The 24,816-nt window shown below is 44.5% G+C and overlaps 2 protein-coding genes across 3 annotated transcripts in view; one reads left to right on the forward strand and one right to left on the reverse strand.

Annotated features, from left to right (window-relative positions):
- Window positions 1-604, reverse strand: part of MGME1 (mitochondrial genome maintenance exonuclease 1) — a 192,631-nt gene extending 192,027 nt beyond the window's left edge. Inside the window, exon 1 of one of the 2 annotated variants that reach the window (XR_015296639.1) lies at window positions 429-588. The gene's annotated coding sequence lies outside the window, so the exon portion shown is untranslated. Of the gene's footprint in view, window positions 1-428 lie in introns of both variants that reach the window. The other variant, XM_086926919.1, reaches the window with a different exon arrangement.
- The window catches only part of SNX5 (sorting nexin 5), a 458,311-nt gene continuing 434,099 nt past the window's right edge, over window positions 605-24,816 (forward strand). Inside the window, exons 1-2 of the mRNA XM_086926920.1 lie at window positions 605-835; window positions 11,937-12,395. Of these exons, the coding sequence (XP_086783046.1) occupies window positions 12,360-12,395 (36 nt within the window). The 5' untranslated portion in view covers window positions 605-835; window positions 11,937-12,359. The remainder of the gene's footprint in view (window positions 836-11,936; window positions 12,396-24,816) is intronic.

Here is a 24,816-nt window from a genome sequence, read left to right on the forward strand (position 1 = left end):
TCTTATCAACAAAAACTTTTTATTAAGAACTTTTCCTCTCACTAATTCAAAGGCTCAAGAATCCGGCACTAATCACAATAGGCAATTCTGGTGTCTAGTTTAAAAGTCAAAGAAATACAATACACTTTGTGATTACATTGTCAGGCTGCTCAAATACGAAAGATGAATGAAAAAAATGTGCTCTTGTTGAAATAATGAATACACTGATTTGTTCCTCGTTAAGCGGAGCGCAGACTTAGTCCGTACTAAAACAACTTAAGGTGTTGTTTTAACTGAGAAACTATAAGTATGTCCTTGTCTAACGTAACTGGTGCTTAAGTAAAGCGCCCCAATACCTACGGGTCGAGTTCACGTTATATAAAACTTCAAAAAAAGAATACAAAATAAAAAGGAAACTAAGCCCACAGGATCATGTGTCCGTTACTTACGCGGACTGACCGGTGAATTCAACGTCAGGACAGGAGGCTCAGAATACGCTTCTCAAACTTTAGAGCAATACACACAGCAGACAATAAAACTTGAAAAAACTAAAACTACTCGTGAATTAATTCCCAATGTACATTACGGATTACTTTCTGGGATGGCATGTCAGCACTTCCGGGTCACGTGACAACCAATCCAATGGCTGCATAGATTTTTTGGAAATTGTCTAGGACTCGTAGCGTGTAAAATACCGTAGGATTGGAGCATTGGCATCACCTCAGCCAATTACCTTGTGCTATACAGAATTCCGACGTGCACGTGCCTCTGAGGTGTATAAACACCACCCTAAATTCTTCTCTGTCAGTCGGGGGTTTCTTGCGGTTTGCTGGTCTCGGCTGGTTAGTGACATGAGGTGAGTCAGTCGTAGACCTGATCGTGAATGTCAGTCTAGCGGCGAAATTGGTTTTTATTTGTAACATGCCCTTTGGTTCCATCTGCAATTCCGGGTGGTTGGCTATTTATTTATTTGGGTGTTTTTATATAGCGCGGACTTTACCCGAAGGTGTCGGAGCGCTTCACAAAAGGAACAGTAATGATACATGAGGAGACGAGTACAGCTTCAGCGTGGGTTTTTGGGATAGTTAGACACAGTCATGGTCGAATGCTTGTCTAATAACTAACTACTGATGTTGTGACTGACACCCAGACTAGTTTTGCACTGATAATGTGTGAAAAAGGTTAGTGGGCTGGTCATGTTGTACAGAGAACCTAAGCACCTGGACGGGCTTTAGTGGTGTTGATGTGCCAGAGTTTGTCTGCCCACTTAAATGGCTACGACATTTTTATTTATGCGAAAGTGAATAATTATACAGCCCTTTCCAATCTTATCTTTTTAATTTAGTGTTGTGCAAGAGATGATTTTTTTTTAAGGGCATATTTTCTTAAAAAATGTGGAGAGTTTGAGCGATTCCTATTTTAATCTGTTTTTAGACTGGGTGAAAGTTCTGTAAGTTACGATAATATTTAATGACATTTTGACGTTTCAAAAATAGTCTTGGGTATTTTATTTGAGCGGTGCTGAACCATGAATTTTAATAATTGTTTTTGTGAATGGCGCACATCATAAAAGTAGACTAATACTATGCGGTACATATGATAGAGGTAACTTATTAACCTTACAGGGTGTTTTGCTAACACCCGGAGAGACGAGGAAGGAAAGTACAGAGAGAGTGGCTAAACTAACGAGAACAATTTTTTAAGTAGATATTCACTTCATTCATCACTGTGAACAAGAAAAACATTACAAACCCTTCAAGTACTAATATTTCAATCATTGTGTTGAAAACAAATGTAACATTTAAATGTTATCTTCATACATTTACAGTTCATTACATTTAAATAACAATGGGCATTTTTTTCAACATACAATACAATTACAGTAGCCACATTATCCAACCCTTGTGTAAGCAAGAAATCAAACGAGGCACTGCGTACGAACCATCATCTCTCACTAGCAGTTTAAAATAAACATATATATTTAATCAAAGTAACCAGGGAAAAAAACAAAACGAATGCCAGTTTAGTTGGGGTCTTTAAAACAGAATTAATCTTCAGCATTCTTTAATCGCTGATTATAAAGTTGGGCACCCATTTAAAACAATAACTAGCGTCTCAAGGTTGGACTAGGCACCTGTGACGTGTAGTCTGCTATTCCTACTTTACTCTTAGTACGTAAAACACAGAATATTTGTTGGCATTTACGTACTGTAAATAATTCTTAAATGATATTTTTTTTTCCCACGGTGTTCCTAAATATTACATATTTTTAACTATCTATCACAAGTTGACTATCGAGGCGTCCATCATATTTTGCAGACAAATGCCCCCCTCCACCAGCCAGTATTTGCCATAATTTCATAATTGGCAGTTATTGTTGGATATATCCTTCTCACATTTAGCTGCCATTGCCTGTGCCACAGGGTTCATTAAAGACTTGAATGCGTTGAGATTCCCCTTGGTGGTTTAAGAAGCAAAGCCACAATTCAAACAATATATTCTTTTTCACTGCTTGGAGTTAGCAGACAGCCTTACATAATGCTTTACCTCAATGGTGTCAACATTGGGGCAGTCCTCCATCAGCAGTCTTGGAGTATCCTCTCTAATTATTCATTTTACCTCCTACGACTGGAGAAGGCAGGGTACTGGATATCTACTCTTCAATTTTAAACCTGCACAGCCCAGAACTTGCTGTCCAACCTCTGTTGAAGGCCAGCTGTACATGTAGCTTAAACAAAAGCTTATGATCAAGGCGACTCTTAGATATTGATTGGTCATTACCCTCTCCAATGTGAAACAGTTCCACAGCAAAATGAGTGTACCAGTCTTCTTACCAAATTGCAAGACTTGCGCCTTTCAGGTATTTATAAATAACCTGTTCTAATTAAATATTTAATAATGCCATTAAGCTGTTGCTGTAAACCAGCTGGGCTATGGTCTAATAACGTTAGATTGTCATAATAGAGAAGAAGATTGATTTGTCGATTGTTTACCCTTGGATTTCACATTGTGTTATATAAAATCGAGAAAAGATCAGCAGAGAAATATAAAGGTGAAAGGATGCCGCCTTGTTTCAGTTCATTTTTTATCGGGTTTCTCTCTGAGGCCCAGTATACACCTGTTTCCAGTGTGAAATGCTATCAAAAGGAGGATATTTATTTGCAAATTTCTTCCACAACAACCTCCTGTCAGATTTGAGATCAGCATAATAGTACGTATACATCCATTGCTTGTGACTGTGTGTAAAATTTAGGCAAATGCAAAAATGTCATGAAGTGTTGATTGAACTTGTCTAAACAGCTTGTTCCGTTGGTTGTTAGTCCTTTCTTTAACCTTTCACCAGCAGCTCATAAATATATTTGTTGTATCTATTAAAATCCATCAATAAGCTGCTAAACATTCTTCTAGGTTCTTCTAATTAAAATTGACTTAATGAAGGAGTCCTTTAAACAGAAGGGGCATTCCTATGGTTTTCATTTAGTACAAACAAATTGTAATGCAAATAGTACAACACGGGATTCCTTTGCAAGCAATTCCAGGATTGCAGTGGAAATCCATAATTAAGGAGATCCCAGTGCCTCAGCGATTGGGTGAATCACAAAACTGAACATTTCTTACGAACCCCGTGCCAAACTTCGCCCTGTCATTTAACTCTAACGTACTTATCTGTTGGTTAGTGCAGCAGCTATAATCTTTTCTGGTTCAAGCTTCAAAGAGTAGAGCTCATACAGGGATTAAAGATTTCACTTGGATTATATTTGGAGTGTTAGCCATGAGTCAAAAATTTGCTAACATTCGTACCAAGATTTTTCAATTCTATTAAGGACACGGAGGCGAGGATTATGCTTCTCATTCTTTTACTGTAACTCACAGCAGCCAATGAAAATACGTATTTTTTCATTACAAACAGTAAACCACTACATATCCCATCATGACATGTACTTAGGCACGCCCCCTCAGTCCATAAGAACTCCTTGCGTGCAGCCATCTTCCTCTTTCTTTGAGGCGAACAAGTCCAAACAACTTGAAAACTTCACAAATCCTCCAACGTGGAAGAAATAACAAACGTCTCAGGATGCATTTCCTGGCAATCTTCTACGATCAGTCTCCTTTTTTGTCTGATCCTGAAATGAAACCGTAACCACCGAAATCAACTGGGTGGGCAAGCAGGTATACTCATAACCTTGCCGGGTGGGATAATCCTCGCCTCCGTGTCCTTAATAGAATTGAAAATTCTTGGCACGAATGTTAGCAAATTTTTGATTCTATTACAGGACCGGAGGCTTCAGATTATGCTAGTTTAACGCTTATTGAAAACAACAGAGGTAATATCCCCCACCGGCTTATAGTAGTATGTCCTAAAAGTGGACTCTGAGGACCAATCTGCACTATGCATAATGTCCTGGATGCTGGAACCCAACATGAATGACTTTGAGGCCATAGCGCCTCTAACAGAATGAGCACCAAATATGGTAATGTCAATGCCAGCTTCTTTCATGATATAACAAAGCCATCTGGCAATGGTGGCAGCCGCCACAGCTTTAAAAGGTTTTTGCAAAGCAATTAACAATTGTGAACAGCCCTGAGGCCTAATGGCCTTCGTGCATTCCTCATACGTCTTTAAACATTGAACTACACACCACTTTTCATTATCATGAAATACATTGTAAGAAATATGACGTGACATTGTCTTTGTGCGTCCCGTAATTGTAAAGGAAACTCCCTCTGGAGTAAATACTCTACCTGTTACGTTGAGGGCTCGTACGTCCGACGACCTCCTACATGCTGAGAGGCAAAGTAGCATGGCTAGCTTGGCAGATAGTTGCTTCCTGGTTAACAGTGAATTAACTGGCCATTTGTCGAGTAGTGCCAGAACTAAAGACACATCCCACAACCCTGTGTATTTGGGCTTTGGGGGATTAGACACTCTAATGCCTTTTGAGTAACTTGCAAACTACCGGATGCATGCCCACCGGTTTCCCGTCTATTTGTGCATGCCCCGCTGATATGGCGGACCGGAAGGTATTTACCGATCTATAGGCCAAACCATCCGCTGCCTTATCCGACAGAAAGTTTAACACATGGGGAAGGTCTGTCCCCACGGGATCCAGGTGGCGTTCCACGCACCAATCCACCCAGTTTTTCCAGGCTGAGGAGTACCGTTTCCTTGTGGATGGTGCCCAAGCCTGCCTGATAAAATCGGAAGTCCTGCTCGAAACACATGGCAACTGCCACTGCTCCCTGAAAGCCTCCAGGCCATCAGCTGCAGTCTGCCTTCCATTATCAATGGGTATTGTTCTTGATGAGGGCCCTGCAACAGCAGGTCCGACTCCGGCAGAAGTCTGGGGAGATCGCAACTCCATTGTAATAACTTGGGAAACCACGACTGGGATGTCCACCACGGCGTCACCATGACTATCTCCGCCCTCTGTCTGATCACCTGTGACATTACTCTGGGTATCAACATGAAGGGGGGAAAGGCATACTGAATTCCTTTTGACCAGTCCTGGAGAAAAGCATCGGTCGCCCTTGCCAAAGGGTCCGGCCTCCAACTGAAGAACTGGGATATTTGATAGGTCAGTCTGGAGGCGAAGAGATCTTGTCTGGAATGGACCCCAAATGTTCTGTAGCCACCGAAAGACCTCCGGGAGCAGCTTCCAGTCGCTGTAGTCCCTGAGGTATCTCGAATTCCAATCTGCCACTTGATTGGCCTGGCCCGGAAGATATTTCGCTATTACGGTTATTTGATTCGCCAGGCAATAGTGCCAAAAGTCTTTGGCTAGCTGTACAAGTAGTGACGACCTCGTGCTGCCCAACTTGTTGATGTACCTTACCGCTGACACATTGTCCATGCAAAGGAGGATACAGCAAGAGGTCTGCCTCGGGGACAAAGTCCGCACGGCGAACGACCCTGCTAGTAGCTCTAAGCATTTTATATGTAGCGCAAGCTCCTGCGGAGACCACCTGCCGCCTGTGGAAATGTCTCCGCAGCGCGCCCCCCAGCCCCAGCGGCTGGCATCTGACTCGATTATGACCTCCGGCTGCGAGCCGAATATTGCCCGGCCGTTCCAGGCGTCCACATGGCCTAGCCACCATTGCAGCTCGGTCCTTACCTCCTGCGAGAGAGGGACGACGTCCGAATACGACAGTCCTTTCTGCAGGTGCCTTATCTTTAACTGCTGCAGGGCCCTGTAGTGCAGAGGGCCCGGTAATATCGCTTGGACCGATGAGGCCAAAATTCCCACCACTCTGCCAATTGCCCTGAGAGTGACCGTTTGATTGCTCAGCAACTTCCGGATCTCCTTCTTTAGATCCTTCAGTTTCTCCTTTGGAAGGCACAGCTGTGCCGCCATTGAGTCTATCGTGAACCCCAGGAAATCTATTACCTGGGTGGGGATCATCACAGATTTCTTCGAGTTGATGACAAACCCCAAGTTTTGAAGCAGCGTCGTCTGTTCGAGGTGCTGCTGAAGGATCCTTTGATCCTGTGCCATGATCAGGATGTTGTCCAGGTATATTATGAGACAAATTCCCCTCTCCCTGAGATAAGCCACGACTGGCTTCATTATCTTGGTGAAACACCAAGGAGCTGAGGAGACCCCGAAAGGCAGAGCCAAATACTCGTACCTTCGGCCCTTCCACCTGAACTGGAGGTACCTGCGATGTGGAGGAAAGGTTGGGACGGAGAGATAGGCGTCTTTGAGGTCCAACTGGATCATCCAGTCCCCTTCCTGCAGTAAGTCTGTCAAGAGATGGATGCCCTCCATCTTGAAATGATTGTAAGTGATAAACTGATTGAATTCCCTGAGGTTCAGAACCAATCTGTGTCCGCCTCCCTTCTTCTGAACCATGAATATGTTGCTGCAAAAGCCGTGAGGCCCCTGATCGGCCGGTGCTATCGCGTGCTTTTGCAGCAATCCCACAATCTCCTCTTCTATAAAACTGAGATCTAGTTGGGAAAAATGGAGACTTGCAGGGAAACCTGACTGAACAGGACGAGAATAAAACTCCAAGTGAAAGCCCTGTACTGTCTGTAACACCCAGGCGTCCTGTGTAAGTTTTGCCACTGCCGGAGGCAGTGACGTGTCCGACCCCCCCCAAAGGAAGTAGAGAAAGATCTGCCACTCTCACCTGTGTTCTGCTGGCTTTTGAAGTTTCCTCTATTGTTGTTCGACTGGAATCCATTCCTGTTGAACCTCCTGCGCGAGGTATAGAAGGTCCCTCCTCTGGTTGAGTCATAGTCGCTCCTGCCACGACCGTAGTCGCCTCTCTGGGAGCCTTGGGGACCACCACGGCCCGATGAGCGACCCCCGCCTCGTCCAGCCCTGTTAAAAACACCCTGGCTTAGGGCTCTTTTGATGCCTGACTGAGCTTTGTCCAGTGCCGTGAAAGTTCCGACATATTTCGAAACGTCCTTCACAAACTTATCCCCAAAGAGCTGGCCTGCTGCTAGGGGTCCCGGTTCTGCGTCTTCCAATTCGGTTAGGTTGCGTCCATTTTCATCAGGAGAGATTTGCGCCGTTCCGCAGAAATGGCGCAATTCGCATTGCCAATAAGGCATATGGCCCGCTGGGTCCATCCTGCCAGTACGTCTGGGTCCACGGGCGTAGAGGATTCCTTGGCCGCTAGAGCCATCTCTAGGATCTTGGCCAACGGGCCTACAGCATCCAATATCTTGTCTTGGCACCCCCTCCATGCCCGATCAAGACCACGCTTGGGGTCTTTTGAGAATTTTTTGAGAAAGGTCAAGAGACTTGCGTCTATCTCCGGCGTTTCCGCCACTTTTTACGGGAGATCGGGACGAGGGCACTCGGACCTGAGGAGATTACGCACCTCCCTCGGGAAACTTTTCCGAATGTTCTCATGGAGGTAAGCCGTGACTGCGGCTGGGGGCACCCAGTCCGAGGACCTGGGGTGCATGATATCCGACGGGTCAAAAGTAAAAGGGGTATTTACCGGTGTCACCCCGCAGGCTGTTTTCTTTGATGGAGGCTCCTCCGAGGTGTCCGTGTCCGTGTCAGTGTCAGTGTTAGTGGTGTTGGTGTCGGTATCCGTGTCGGGATAGGATTTGCGCTTGTATTTAGCCTTGCCTTCGGAGTAAGAATGATCCACTGCCCCTCCTGCGGGCAACGAGGATAAGGCATGCGCATGTGGCCATTTAGCAGAATCCGGTACTGGCTGACTGGACGTAGATGCCTCTACCTTCTTCTTTTGCGGCTTGTCGTAGCCGTGCCTCTTGGCAAAGCCCTCCAATTGCTTCCGGATAGGGCGTAGAGCTGCGGCTAGGGCTTGTTGGACAGTTTGTGGGACAGTAGTCTCCATAGCCCTATTAACCGAGGACTGGACAGAAGCGTCCAAAGCATTCACTAAATTGTCCTCTAAGACAGCTTCCTGCTGTCCCTCATAAGTCTCCTCCTCAGCATACTCCTCATAGTACTGCTCTCCCTCGGACATTGTCAGGGGTGGCTTATTACTCCCACTCTAGGGAAACCGAATCACTGTGCTGGTGAAAATACCTTCTAGGCCACAAGGAGGGTAAAGGGGGGGGGGGGGGGGGGGTCAGCCCACTGTGCACACTATAAATATAACGATGAACCCCCTCAGCAAAGCTGTAATCACACGGGCCAGAGACCCAGGCCACTGTAATAGTATAAAGAGTGTGTGCTCACTCTGTCCAGGCCTTTATTTTACAACCTTCTCAGGCGATCGACGGGCAGAGCAATCACCGATGTGTAAAATATGCAAAATATCCCTGGAATGTCATTTGGAATTCGCGCCGTAGCGTGCTGCCCAAACGCGACTGAATTCCTACTGAAAACCAGCCCAAATTCAGAGCGTTTGGGAGCACGCTCCGGCCGAGAGCCACCCGGTCTTTACGGCGTCATCGGACGATTAGGGAAAGCCCTGCGCGAGAGACGCTCTGCGTAATAACAAGGGGGGAAAAGGTGCCCCGGGTATTAAGAGGCTCTGAATGTAATGCCGGTGACGGTCTGCCCGGTAAACGATCGGAACAAGTTTCGCGCTCAGCGGAGTGTCTACAAGCCACAAAGGAACGCTGATAAGGCGCAACAACGACGCGCACTCCCCCGTGCACAAATATCCCTGTCAGCTTGAAAGTCATTAACAAGGGGTGAGTCTAGAGTCAAACAAACTCGCCAATCATTCGTATAAACCCCACTGTAATAAACATCAATTAAATATCACAACAACCCCATGCCAAACAGCTGAGGGAAGAAGCAAAGTGCACCTATCTCTTGCTGTGAGCAGCAAAGAAAGAGGAAGATGGCTGCACGCAAGGAGCTCTTATGGACTAAGGGGGCGTGCCTAAGTACATGTCATGATGGGATATGTAGTTGTTTACTGTTTGTTATGAAAAAATATGTATTTTCATTGGCTGCTGTGAGTTACAGTAAAAGAATGAGAAGCGTAATCTGAAGCCTCCGGTCCTGTAATAGAATTGTATGCAGCTTTCCTACTGTTGCTGTTCTGTAACTGCTAATGTCTTATTATGTGCAGTAGTTGATGTTGCTGCTCCTATGATAACGAGTTCTTATGTTGCCTACTAACACACAAAGGCACAGCCTTCTCCAGTGAGCTGCTCCATTATTCTCGCGATCTTCATTCGTGATGGTGGGTGTTAGTTTATTGTCATCAAGCATCAGATCCTGTTCTGACCCTACCCCAGTGTGGTTTCTGGCATGGGATTCTCTGGCATTTTAATTAAGAACACACTTTAGCAGTGCACTGTGTCTTGTCACGTTAGACAGTTCTGTTGACATGGAGTCAAAGGGTTTTCAATTGTGAAGCTTCTCTGTACTGCAATCATATGCCTTTTTCCAAAGTTCTAACTAGTAAGAAATTGGAGCCAGGGACCCACTAATCTAAGGCTGTTGTGACGAATGGTAAATATTATTAGTAGACCATCTCCCGTTTGTAAAGAAACACCCTTCTTTACCGGCAGTAGTTATTTATTCTTTTTTCTTACTAATACGTTCTGTAAAAAAGGAGGCACTCCACTCATTCGTACTAGGTGGCATGTTTCGTCATACTGGTGCTCCTTGACCCGCAACAAATGGTGCAGAGTGGGCTCATCCAGAACTCTTTTTGAGAGCCCCGTTTATTTGCTACGACAAGTTTCGGAGTGGGTCTAAAATTCTATCAAGAATGGGAGAAATGGTGTCATAAGAATCAACCTTTTGTTCTAATATTAATATGTGCTAGACAGTTAACACTAATGGTTTTTACCGTTTCTCACAACACCCAGAGATTAGTGGGTCCCTGGCTATGATTTTGTAATTTAGTTCCTGAAATCATGCATTATGATTGACTGTGTTCCTGGCGTGAGGGTTGGCTTCCTGGATCCTTAGTGGATTAAGTAGTGCACCAACCATTACTGCTTATATCTAGCACCTACTGTGATCAGCTCCACCCTTTTCTATAGTTGGATCTACAAGGACCTGCATAATTGTATACGGTCAAACCAGTGTAAAGGACATTCAGTCTCTCACGCCTCCCATCACTTGCTTAGACATAGAAGTGCAAGACAAGATAAGAGCACCGCACTGGACACTAAACATCAAACCGCTTCTTACATAATGTATGCAGTGTAACCAAATTTTACAGTAATGCTTCCGCCCCACACTCTTTCACAGTGTAGTGTACTATCTACCTGCTAATGCGCTTGATCATGCTCGGTGGTAGAAGCGCTTTGTATATGCAACAAAACCAATGCAGCTGTACACTACTCGCATACCCACCTAAGAATGCCACTCGTGCTTCTGCACTGGGTTGAGAGGAGAAGGTTGCTTTTCTGACTAGATGTCACCAGCGGGTCTTGCCCATGTCAGTCGGTTGAAGCCGCTACCATCAGTGTCAAGATGATGGCACCATAAGGTACTTGTAAAGAGGGGGCAGGTCGGATGGAAGGCTGAACCAGGGGTTGCAGTAGGGAAGGGGGCCAAGGTAATTAAGAAAAAAATAGCAAAAAAATTGCCCTGAGAATTAGCAAGAATCAATTAATGAGAACATATTATGAGAATAAGGATTACGTGTATGTAAACAACCTTCATAATGCAAATGAATGAAACGCTGCTACTATCCTATTCAAATAAAATGGTGACTAGAGGCTGTATTGATAATTGACAATAAGGGCATGGTGTGTCACCAGGACCAATTGAGCAAAAGGAATGAATGAAGATGCGCTTATTTGTGTAAATAATTTTTCTGCAGTTTCCAGAATGTTTTTTGTCCTTCTATTTACTAATAACCATTATAGTTCAAATGTATATGTTTTCAATGTATGCTCTGATGTCCAGTTTTTATAGTTGTTTTCCTATCAAACTCTGTGTGGATCATGCAACTCGTTTACTGTTTAAGATATTGGCAACGTGACTTCTTCCTTACTTTTTGACATGGATCAATTATTTCCTACATAGTTGCCCCCGAAGGAACCATGGTTTTCTTGTGCAATTGTCCCCATGGATATTGGGCTTGACCCTTTATAGTGTGCTCTTCAGTCCAGTGTAGCTTGGTTCTATTGGCACAGTGAGCACCGGACATACATCTGTGCATATGCTTTTCACTTAGAGCAGTACATCAAACACACAAAAGGTGATTGGAAGAATGATTGCTATTTTCCTTATTACTGACAATCTACACCTGACTGATGTGCCCCTAGGCGAAGTTGCTTTCTCTTTGCCTTGCTGTACGTGCACCTTTTATTATATTGTGTTTGGCGATCAGCACACGTCTCAAGGTTTCTGGTCTCCTATTCGATTTTGTGTTTATCATGTGGTATTTATTCTGCGATGAAGAGGGTAATGTGAAAAGGTTTCTCCTCCTTCATTTTGGCATTCTAAATTCCTAGCCACAGAATTTACCCAGTGTGTCTGGTTTCTTTAAAACATGAAATGTGTTGAAAGGCTTAGTAAAAAAAAAAAGTGTTCTTTTGTTTCTAGGTGATCTGAAACTTGTACAAATTCGTCTGCCGACAACAAACTACAGCTCACCACTATTGGATACTGCCCATGCTCCATTCATAACTGCAGCAACTGCTTTCAGGAGGTACAGCATTGTCCAGCTGGAGCGATTTGGACAACTGATGCACTGGATGACTGGCTACTTAAAAAAATATATTCTATTTAGGCTTCCTACAGAAACTATATAAACTCTCGTCTGGCAGACCAAATCTCCAATCTTCATTACAACACAAGAGACTTTTGAGTGAGCGAGTCTGTGAGATAGTGGGCGCTTCATGGTTATTAGGGCACGTCATTGCTGGAAGTTCGTGGTTGTTACATCTGCCTTTCCAGGTTGTATGTAACTAGTGGTTCTGCTGCTAAAATATCTGAAGGTGTGTACATTCATCTCCATCTGTGGAAATGGCCTCCAGCCCTGATGAGAAGCGAAACAGCAAGGTAAGCAAATTCCACAGTGGGTGGTATCACTCAATAGGTGCAGGAGGAATGCGGGAAACATATTTGCAGTACCAGGCAGCAGTTTACAACCTTCTAAACAGCCAGAGCATTTCAGGGTATTTCTTGTGATTGGGGTGGGGTTGGGAAGATAAATTATGTCTTTTGTCTCCTTTGAAATATCACTGGCTGAGAGCTTGAGTTGAAGATGGTGCCTCCTTGCGGATGTTAATGGTATGTGACTAATGTCTTGAAGAGGTATCTGGTTTGGTTGTTGGCAGGGCTGTTTCTGCCCTCCGGCTTTATTCCCTGGAGCATGCTGCACTCTAGTAGGTGAAGATGCCACAGTTGCACCATAGTGTAGCTGTCAGCAGGAGTAAGGTATTTAAAGGTAGTTAATTTTTTTTAGCAGGGATTTTTTGTTTCCTATATGTGGCTCTCTGATCATTGAGATATTCTCTTCATTCAACCAACACTCATTTTCAGTCTGCACTTGAGTGACACAAAACTCGAGAAAGACAAAAGATTACCACTTGGAAAAGTGCATGGGTAGAAAACCGAGCTTTAGGGCTCTCGTTAAGCAATTCCGTAAGCAAAAATCAGAATGATTTAGTGCTTACTACATGGATTCCCTTATTTATTTACAAAGTTGTAGCTCCAATTCAGACCGAAGTGCTTTGGGCAGGGAGGCACAAATCTCAAGGCTCGGTGCCGGAGTGCAAATGGACCCTTTAATGGACAGGGTCTACGCCATGGTGTAAAATCCTGACCATTTATCATACAACCTTTGCATCCAGAAACCTGAAGCCTGACTCGCTAGTACTAAAATGTACATAGCCCCACCTTTCCATTAAACCTTTCCCCAAATTAGCCCGGTTTGCCTATTCCTCATTTACCTTTCTGTTGACCTCTATACTTCTGTCCCCGTTACCCTTTCATGTAGGCTTTCCTCACACAAAATATAATCTGGATCACTGGAATTTTGTGCTTCTGCTGAGTTTTTGTCAAATTTTGGATTTGCTGCAATTCCCACATTAGCTTTTTCATTAGAGGCTGATTTTTGTTCAAACGTATCAAAAATGACTAAACATTGCTGTTAATCGGTTACCATCTAGTTGCTGATTGCTGTATTTAGGTGTTAACCTGATTCTTTGAGCGGAAACCTTTGCCCAGTGAATAAGGTCACAAAATTGCCAGCATTATTGAATCGCATTATTTGCCTTTTTATGATGCGTAGTTCAGTTAACCCTGCCACATACTTTCATTGGCCCTGCATATAGCTCATAGTTGCGATGTAAACCCCAGCCCCTTGCTGGTTCTTCCAACCACACAACTATGTGGGCAAGCTTTTCAGAGCTTCCCCACCAGATAAAATGCTCCCTGATGTGTTTCCTGTTTACACACGATCAAAATGTGCCTCCCTTGAATATGTCCCTGACCCACACTGGACCATTACATTTTCAACTACATTAAGTCTTAACTCCCCAGTCCCATACATATTCCACGTGCCCTAGAGCACAGCTGCTTGATCTTTAAAGTAATATATTTCCTGGCTCTTAAAAGCATAATGAACATCATGTGCACCTAATTATTTGCTCTAAAACCAATAAATCTGAGCACACCAATCTCTAAACAGGTTAGCCAGCATTGGCAGTAGCTGCCACTACCTAATGCCCCATCCCCCCCCCCCCCCCCCTTGTACAAATATTCCCTTACTATCCAGACCTAGTTATTTTTTAAGTGGTCTACCTGCTTGGCTACTCATTTGATGGAGTTGCCAATTATCTGCACCTGTATGGTCCCGTTGTCTGTTTGTCATCAATCCTGTAGTGACAAAAAAAATGAGGCTAATGTATAAAGTAATTAAGCACTCATCAAGACCCTTTGACTAAGACCCTGACCACTCCTAATACGTCAACCATCCCCCTTCTGTTGCTGCCCCTGTCCTGAATGAATGCTTCCATGTACTGCTGCTACAGAAGATCCAGCACACGTACATCACTTTTAAACCTTGATAACACTTGAAATCGTGACAATTCAGAATCCTAGCAATGTGCAAAAACTGGCCCTGTTTTCTACACAAAATTTCCAAAGCCATAAACTGGCAGGTCGACCATCACTGCATCTATCAACGTAACTAATCTACCTTTTCAGCACCTCGTAGGTTTTGGACCTTCTCAACAATATCTTTAAAGTAACCCCATTCCCCCGGATCTCCTCTTTCCATGCTTACTCATTGAGGAGTCCATGATGCCGAAATCTAGAATTCTTTGAAAAATTAGTCAAGCAAACTTTCCTCCCACCCCAGAAAACACCCCGGTATTGAAATTATTTGAGTCAAAATAGTTCCTGTTACAGAATTCCTGAAACTATTTATTCCAGCCCTTTCCCAATCCTCCAACATGCTTTTCGCAAAAGTCTCGGCCACCTCGCCACTCAAGGGGCTCTTCACCCAAAACATTTGCCTTCGAATATTCCCCCCATTAATTTTCCTGCAATTGTAATGGGAAATACCTTGTTGTCCATCAAACGTAACCAGTACTGTACCCAGATACTGTATTCTCTGTTCAAGCCTCCCTTGCTCGACTTGTCATTTATTGTGGCCAAGTATGTGCCCTGGTAGACACCACTTTTTTCCCCCCCTCACAGACCTATTTCTTAGAAGCTCATCAGCATGGCAATCTTCTCCTGGTACCAGCCCATCAAAATAAAACCTCTCTTAATTACAATGAAATAAAGCATCCATAGTGTCAATCTGAAAACCTCTTAGACATGGCTAGCTTTAAGTAAGATTTTTCGGTCTTTGACCAAGCAGAAAAATCCACAATGAGTATAGCACTTTTCTCATTTGTTTTTCACTGCAACCACTCGCCACCACAACATTAACTATTTGACAACCTTTTTTGTTGGCCATCTTCTTGACTCCTAGCACCATCACCACCAAGGAGTTAGATGGGGGTTGAGGGAGCAACTCCAGAAAATTTAGCTTTTGCTTCTTCCAACCACCTTTTTAGTCATTCCTCCACACACCACCCGTCATCCAAAAACTACATGCCCCTCCTGCATCTGAAAAATATCTGTTCTTCAACAACATAGTGATCCTGTTACATCCCTTAAGAAAAGCAGTCCACACATCAATCCCTCATCACTGCACTCAGCATGACCTTATGATATAAAACTGCTTCTGCCACTCCAGAACAAAATTTCCTGCCAAATGCTGTCCTCATCCGAAAAGCAAAGTTCAAAGGACCTATCAGCAACCAGATCTTACTTGGTTCCAACAAATTAGTTATGAAACAAACTTTCTCTTGCGATAACGGTACCTCCATATTTGCTGAATCCTGTTCTGTTTCTAAAAAAGTATATTGGGAACTGGGCCATTCAGTTTCTATGCAGACCACAGGCACGTGATTATGATATGTCAACAGCTGCTTAAAATGAGCCACTGCCTCCCTGCAGTTCTCTCTTTTAGACTTTGCTATAAAAAATAAACTGCCCTAATAGTGAGCTAGTCTTTCTATTACTGTTGCTGCTTAAATTTCGAATGAAAGGGTTGAAAAGCCCAAAACCCAAAGAAGAACTCAAAGAAAGCAAAAGATGCAGCATATCAGTGGGGAGCACCTTTCTTGCAAATGCAAACCCACCAAACTGTAAACGTAAGTGGGGAAAAAAATATTTAGGTATACTAGCAATAGCCTGAATACTAAATAGGTGTTACTCTTCACCATTTCTGCTCTCTAGCCATGTAGCCTCACTTTAACATGGCTTTGTCCAGCAAGGCCGCGTGTACAACTTTTTTTTCTAGTTGTCCTGAAAAAGCCTGAATGCTGAATTGAAGTCCCTCTTCATCATTGCTGCTCCACAAGCCCCGTTCTCTCCCATATGTTATGGAATTGTCCATGACTGACCTCCACCTTTGTGGAAAAGGTGTGGCGCAGAGGCCAGGGTGCCTGACTCCGAACCACGGGGTTCACTGTTGGACCCCGGCGCTGGTGGCAGGTTAGCCCAGCACCATGTGACTCTGGGCAATAGCTCGCTTAATCTTCCCAAGGGCACCCAGCGCTGAGACACATCTCTGGAGGTAGCTGCGCACATTACATATGCTGGTATTTCATATTTATTTCATTTCACCTGCAAACTCCCCACTCTGCCCCCACCAAGACAGGTGGTAAATTAACCTAAACTCAACTTTCACTTATTTTCGCCCATGCCTGCTTTAGACTATTGTAGTGTAGTTCCTATTTTCCCAATAGGCCCTGCGCATTGGAATAACAAACAGTAGTATCGACGTAGAAGTGCGGATCTTCCAGGCCTCTACTGACTATGCTAAACTTAATTGGGGTTGTTACCAACTAGCTCAGAGGTCACTGGAAACTTTCTTGACTGAAATAGGAAGTGATCAGCTTCCCTGGCACAGCCAAGAAGGGATTCAGTTTTCCAACAACCGTGCAACATGACAACTTTGCTCCTCAGATCAAGAGTCAATCTCTAGGGTCGTGTGAAACAATAGACAGTTATTTTACTCAGTCAGTGGTTGTGCAGTTTACTTTCACAATATGTAGAGAATAGAGAGACGGGCGTTGTCAATAAAGGGTAACATTTATTGAACAGTCTTTCTTCTCGTACAAGAGAAATGAATTGCCACAACTGCAAGACTTGTTATTATAAAAAGTACGTACAGTAAGAAGTATTGCAAAATAATACTGTAAAAGCATTGATATGGTTTCTTAGCCATACAATGGTTTAAAATGAATAAAACATATATACATTCATATATACATTAGGCTAAAATACTCAACTGGTGCTTCTAACTACGCCTACCCCAGTGTACCTGACCTAAGCCTAATACGTGGGAGGGGAGTAAGTAAGTAGCTTTAAGTTAAGTTGGTTTTGCCAAGGTTTGCTTCAAGAATTCTCTCTAAGGGTTTAGTCAACACCATACCTCTGGAATAGAATGATGGAGGTCTGGTATCTCCTTCAGGGGGTCGATATCCCAGTCACCCGCAAGGGTAGACCAGAAACGCCGGAGCTGGATTTCTCTGCAGGAGAAAGACAGCGTCTCTTCTCAGCCCGTCGAGGAGGAGGGGCAGCGTCCGTGGGCAGCTTGCATCTGCTGGGCTCTTTGCAGGGGACGGCTGTTCAGCTCCTAAGTTCACCACACCATCGTTCGCTAGTTAGCAGCGATAGCAGTAGCGATAGCAGCTATGGTATCATCAGCATGACAGCTTCTGCAGCAGCGATGGCATTGATTGCTTCAGCGAAAACATCAGCAGACAGCTAGCAATGAGACAGCAACACAACAGCGTTTGCTTAAGGCAACGTTGGTAATATTTATACCTGAAAGGTGCCTTGTTTGACGTAAGTTTTTGGACATAAGACGTCAATAAAGATGTCACTAGGAAGTGATCGTTTATCAGTGCTCATTAGAGTTCTATTACTAATCAAACCACAGCAAGCGGGGATTTCCAGGTTGCTGAGTTTTTATCTTGTTGAAGAACTCAGTGTTAATCTAGGAATCTGATAGTAACTTCTGCTATGTCATTGCACTAATTGGTTGCAAAGGAAGTGGCAGAGAAAGCTATTCTGAAATGTGGCTCTGTTCGTGTGAGGCCAGAGACGAGTTTCTGAATATTGCACTTGAACGGTTATGCCAATATAGGGAATAAATGGATTTATAGCCGAATAGGGGCATAAGGTCACCGTATCGATCAGGGTCCTAGATTAGAACGCAACACTATGAGATCCCACAATGGCTACTCTTCAAAGCCCCAGCCATCATCCCTCATTCAACAGTTTCCTTCTGCAATTTCTCCCTCTCCACCTGGGGTCTCGCCTTCAAATTCTCTGCCCAACCCGCTTTGCCATGGCACCTGTAACCCAACTGTGAAGCCCCTTTCTAAAGCCCCAGCTCTTTTTTTGTTGTTGTTTTGGTCTAGATACTTCTCCAACAAGTATAAAACTGCTTTACATTGATTAATGTAAAGGTTTTTCCCACTGTTTCTCTGTTCACCTTCTAACCCTCTCCTTTGACTTCATTTTTGCTGCTGTAATAAAATTGTGTAAGTGGGTGCTTTGCCCCCACCTAAACACATTCATGCATAAATTGAGAGAAGACTAAAGAACCCTTCTTGATGACTAGCACAGTCACCTGGATGTCCCTAACCTGTTAAACTCCTCATCCCATGTTGTGTTTGGCCCCCAAGAAAAGGCTGATCATGGTCCGGTAAGCCACGTGCTCTGTATAGCACGGTCCTACCAGCACCATCTACTGCTGCCACAGTTCGTTCTTGAACTCCACACGCTGCATGTTAAATCCTTTGCTAAAGAAGTTGGAAACAACCTGTCTTTCTTATTACATCCGCTCCAGGTGGCATTCCGTGTAAGCGCTTGCAAAAATGAAAAAGTGGTACCATAGGTCTCCTACCCAGATCCCATTCCTACTCGTTGGTTCCCTTTGCCCAACTTTTTTTTTTTTTTTTTTGCTCAACAACCTAAACATCTACTTATTCTCCTTTTTTTTTTTTTTTTTTTTTTTTTTTAATACTTTTTCTTTTGTAGACCTCATGAAATGGATGGCCAACAGGCTAGTATAACCATATATGGCTGTTTTTTATTTGCACCGCCTTTCTGTTTCTTTTCCTCTTCTTCCTTATTCTCGTTTTTCCTGTCCTTACTACTCTCCTTTCCACCTTTTTGATGTGTCCCTTTCTTTACCTTTTTACCTTCAACCACCTCCTTGGACACCTCCCCTATTGTAACCTGCTGAGTCTTCATAACTACTCCTTTATCCATCCTTTTACACCTGCTGCAACTCATAGCCCCTGTACATATCCCAACCTTTCCCTCCCACACCAACAAACTACTTTCTCCACCTGCCCATCATAATCCTTAATAATGATGATAATAATAATAATAAACTGTGTCATACCTTTGCCCAACTAACCATACCTAAAGCCATAACCAACCTCTATATACTTATAATTGTAACCTTCTTGTCCTTGTCTCCACATTCTGATAATTTTGCTAATTCCTGTCTGGTCTCCTGTTTGATTGATCGCACCTGACCATACCCTCACTTAGAGCTGATTTACTTGAGTCTTCCACAACTCGTGTAGTGACTGGATACCCGGGCTGGCCTCAAATTTCTGCATTGTTTGCTTCATCACCTCATGACATTGCATGCCTTGATGGTCCATGCACAAGGTACCCCCTCTGGCAGTACCAGTTCCATAGCCTACCCCCAGACCTGCCACTTCCCACCAACGCCTATCTTCTCACCTAAACCCTCATACACCCCCAAAGCCCAATATCTGTTTTAATGGCATGTTTCGGGGGAAGGAGACTGGGGTGTGGTATGTGTCACATTGGTCTGGCTTTCATTTAAGCTGGGATTAGAAAGCGGTCTTGAATGCTAGAATGGCAACCATGTCCCTGATAGCCAGCAAGGCTGATCCTATGGGGAAGACCAAGGAGATGGAGTGAGAGGAAGCACCTCTGTGCCTTGAGTGAGGAGCCTACTCTGAACTCTTTTCCCGATAGATGATCAGCCTACCTTTTGCCCATGACTAGGGGATATTAGGAGGGTGGGACTTTAAAAAGCACGCACAGTTTATGCCTTTTCAAGATGGCTATGGGACTATTTGATTACCACAAGTGAGCTATTAAAACATTACAATTTTCTCTGGATGTACCCAATTCACAAGGGCACATGCTTACCTAAGTTGAACTTGGGTACTTAAATAACTTAAATTTACAAGCATAAACTTAGTATTCACAAAACGTGAATTTATTCCAGTAAGTTAGTTTACTCATGTAATATTACACCATGCTAGTGGTAAATTTACTGTGAATGAAGCTACTAACTTTGGCAGAGTGTGGATATTCCAGGTTACTTTGTTAAGTTAGTGATCAGCCACAAAATTTTGCAATCTCATTCGCACCGTGGATATAGTTGCAGGTTTACACGTGTAAAAAGTAGGTGTGCATCTCTTGTGAGAAAGCAGGTGGAGCGGTCAAGTATTGGGGGAAGGGTATTTGAGGCTTCAGTGATGGGGTATTACACATGGAAAAATAGATTTCTAGTGGGGAAGCAACATAAAACGATACAGCAAATTCAGTTGAGTAATACTTGGGTGTGTGAAGCCGTGCCCCTTTTATGTTTATGAATATGTTTGGAATGCCATTGAGACCGTGTTATGAAGTTCGGGGAAGGGGGACCGTTGGGGCAGGGATGTTGTAGAGGCCCAAGTGACGCCTGGCACAAAGTATCTTAATTATTGCAGGTTGGGAGTTGCCACAATACTTGGTTCTGTGGGGGTGTAATGTATAGCAGAGACTAGCCCTGCTATCTAAGGGAACCACCCATCCGCTGAATGAGATAGAGGCACTGTCTTGCAAGCATACATATTGTGGATGGATAATGGGAGAAAGTATCTTAATGATAGTGGATCTATAGTGCGAGAAGTAGTCTACTAAGTTTTCCTGCACTAGAAAATTTCAGTAGGTGTTCGTAATAAACTTGGGTGGGCTATAATAGGCTTCCTTGGTGCAGTGCGAAGGGCTGGTATTGTGAGGTGAATTGCAATGGGAGGAGGAAGTGTGTTTTGGCATTGTCTACTTTTATGACAAGCTGTCGAATAAAGCTTTTAATTTCAAATTTGTTTTATTGAGTTTAAGAGCAAGAAAAACAGGCACAGTAAGGCGAATAGCATGCAGTAGGTTTGTGTAGCGAGCGAGACAGACAGGCACGTCTCCTCTGAGAGGCAACCAAGAAGCATATAAATCACGCCTACACAATATTGCAGTGCCGACATTTAGGTGAAGATGCCATGTGGGAATTTAGAACCAAACAAAACAGAAGGAAAAACCCAACCCCCCACCCCGGCCAGTATGCCAATAGTTCGGAGTCTCCCTGAGTTCACTCTCGGGCTGATGTGTAGCAAGGTGTCTAAGTTTGTGGCGGGTTCTGCGGTGGTGCCGTGAGCCGTAGAATGCGAAGATATTTTGGGCATGTGATTTCGTGAAATTCCCTGGATAAGAGGGACAGGAGCGGTTGCCAGGTCTTCTGGAAGGAGTCAGTCGAATGTGTGAGTGTGGCTTGGATGCGTTCCATGCCCAGTGTGAACCACAATTTGTGTAACCAGCCAGTGTGGGTGGGTAATGTGGTGGAGCCCCATAGTGACAGAACATGTTGTGACGCTGCCTGCATGGCAATGCCCATCTGTTTGCCACGTAGTGACCTTAAGGGAAATGTGAGCGCGTTGGGTAGCCCTAGGATAGTGTATGCAGGAAAGCGCGGGATTTCAGTTTCAAAGGTGGAGTCATTATCGTCTAATACCGCTTTCCAGTACCCTTGCAGAGCGTTGCATTCCCATAGGAGATGGGTCAGAGTGCCCCTTTCACCGCAGCCCCTCCAACACAGAGCGCTTCGAAGAGGATTGCCCTGATTGAGTCTTGTCGGGGTAAGGTGCCAGTAGATGGCCAGTTTCACCGCCGACTCCCTGGCGCTAGTATTACGAGTGGTGTGTGCCGCTCTATAGTATACGAACCCCCATTCCTTGGGCGAAAGTGTCCTTCCGAGCTCCGATTCCCAGCGCCTCTGCCCCGCTGTTTTAACCGGGCCGGCCGCGGGGGATAACATTTTGTAAAGGTCCGATATAAGGTGCCTATCCGAGTCCTTCGTAATCAGCCATTTCTCAAACGGCGTCAATGGCCGAGCGACTAGGGGAGCGCGATCCGGGTGTAGAAGCCAGTGACGAAGCTGGAAGTATTGGAACATGTGAGGTTTATTCACTCCGTAGCCGTGCGTGATCTCGGCAAGGGGGAGGAAGCCCTCTAAGTCAAAGAGATGGCCGGCCGAGCGGCAGTCCGTGCTCCGCCATTGTAGAAAGGCACGGGGATCGGCGCCCGGCGGAAATTCCGGGTTATCAAAGAGCGGAGTGAGCGGGGAGGGGAAAGTTGTCAGGCCCCGTTTGACCGCTACCGTGTCCCAGGTCTTCATGATGGTGCGAGTAACCGGAGATTTAAGGAGGTATCGCGGTCTATGCTGGCGGGCAAGAAATGGGATCTTCCACAGCGATGTCTGAGCCATCGCTCTGTCTTGAAAGAGCCACCTCTTTTCTGACTCAGGCCTGTACCATTCCACCAAGTAGCGGAGCTGCGAGGCCTGAATATATTGCTTGAGGTCAGGGATCCCGAGGCCTCCCTCATCAATACGTCTGTACGCCACCTGCTTGTGCAGGCGTGCGCGTTTCTTTTCCCAGATGAACTGGTGGAAGGCATTTTGCAATTCAGCAATCGCACCTGGCGGCGGCGTTACTGGGAGGGTCTGGAAGATGTACAAGATCTTGGGCAAGGCTGACTTTTTTTTTGCCGCTATGTGGCCCAGCAAGGAGAGGGGTTGTTTCGACCATCGCGCGAGGTCGGCTCGAATTTGGGAGGTAAGTGATTTATAGTTAAGGGTCACAGTTGAGTCAGTGGAAGCAGTAAGAGTGATCCCTAGGTATGGAAGCTGCGCGGAGGTTTGTAAGTCGCAGCCAAAATCAGGTGGTGGGGTGTTAGGCGTTCTTGCCCAGGGGTAAGATCAAGGATTTCCCCCGGTTGATTTTGAAGCCCGCCACCGCTCCGAAGCTCTCCAGTTCTTCCAGGAAAGCAGGTATAGAGCTGGACGGTCGGTCCAGAGCAGCGATGATGTCATCGGCGTATAGCCCCACCACGTGGGGTTCATGGCCGAATGTCGAATAAAGCTTTTGAATTGAATTGATTGCATTGTCTGTGTTGTAGCGGAGGCTTGAGATTATTCGGAGGTAATTCCTCAATACAAAAATTTTAGGGAGCAGGTGAGCTATAGGTCTTAGACTCTTCGGCGGCATAGGGAATGAGCCACTGGTCGACATGTAAAAGGGAATCTGTTTGTTTTTTGTTTATGCGTAAATATTCTTGCCCTTTCCATAGTGACTGTAGTTTAAAGGGCACCTTTTTCAATATTTTAGTATGTAAATTATGGTTTTGCGCATATTTTCGACTTTATATAAGGGATCTGTATAAAAGATTCCACCAGTGGCCTCCCTCAAACTCTTTTTGCACTCGCACATAGGACCTGAGGGAACTGACCAACAGATGATATTTAATTGACAATCGGGTGCTGATCAGGACCCCCCCCCCCCCCCCCCCCTTAATTTTGTACATAGGCACTGGACTCCCATGTTTAACAATGCAGCTTGGTAGTTTTCTGTGATAGTGAATTGTCCTTGACCACCAAATTAAACTTGGCTGTGGAGACCACATCAAAGCATTTCTGTCTACTAAAAGTGGCTCTCCTGCTTCTCCACTACTCTAGAAAATCTTTCAAGACCTTCAAAGCCCTCTTTTATATATAAGTAACCCCGTGGTCGATGCCTAAACTACCTCACAAAGTTATTCATCCCATACCATCGCCTTGCGTCTGTCAACAATGTCTCTTAACTTTCCACCTGACTAGATAAACAAGCATTTGCAATGCTATAGGTCTCACATTTACCAGAGTTTGAGCTATTATTAGTATTGTAAATGACAATTCCTATTATTGGTGTTTATTTTAAAACCTATAAATAAAAGCCATTGTCATTTACAAGGCTAATAGCTTAAATGCTCGCCAGTGCGAAACTTATTGCATTCCAATTCCAGCACCAGTGCTTTAACCCGTTTACCACGGCTGCTATTCCGCTGCGGTGCAGGTTGTTCCATTGAGTGGGCAGGGCCGCGTCGGCCAACGGACGAGCGCATCACTACCGAGGTAATGCTCGCGACGGCCGTTGGCCGACGGGCGCACTTAACAGGTTAAAAATGAAAGTGTTGGGTGAGAGTGCGTCCTGCCTGCAATGTACAAAGCTATTTGAGAAAATAGTGCTCGAAGACTGTAATTAAAGCCTACAGTGTAACAACACACATAAGGGGGTGTCGCCATAGGAGGTTACAAAATGAGACAAGACTGTACTAAGGAGGTACTACTAAGCCTATTGACCAATGAACAGCTAGTTTACAGTGGACAATGCAAGCCAATGAAAAATATGGGTGGCGAGTGGTTGGGGATATAAGTCCTTACCTGAATAAAGCATGTCTGGAAGAGCAGCGCCTGCGCTGCCCAGGCTAAACCTAAAGTCTGGTGGTTGCACTTTCCATACAATAAGCTTGTCTTTGTGGAACTTTTTTGCTGCTTCATCTGGCACTGAAGAATGTTTTTTGTCAAGTTCAGGAAATCCTTAAAGACTCTACTGTTCACCTGGGCATTTGGCTAATCTGTTCCGGCATATGACACTCCTCCTTTGGACTCTGTTCTTTTAAATACTTTGTCTCTTGTTTCAGAACGTATTGTGCTGGCCTGCCTCACTTTCATGCAGTGTATTCAAACAAATAACTTTATTGCGTGATTTAAAAAACCATTGCA

Source organism: Lissotriton vulgaris, chromosome 6 (genome assembly GCF_964263255.1).
Source record: "Lissotriton vulgaris chromosome 6, aLisVul1.2, whole genome shotgun sequence".
Classification (NCBI taxonomy): Eukaryota; Metazoa; Chordata; class Amphibia; order Caudata; family Salamandridae; genus Lissotriton; species Lissotriton vulgaris.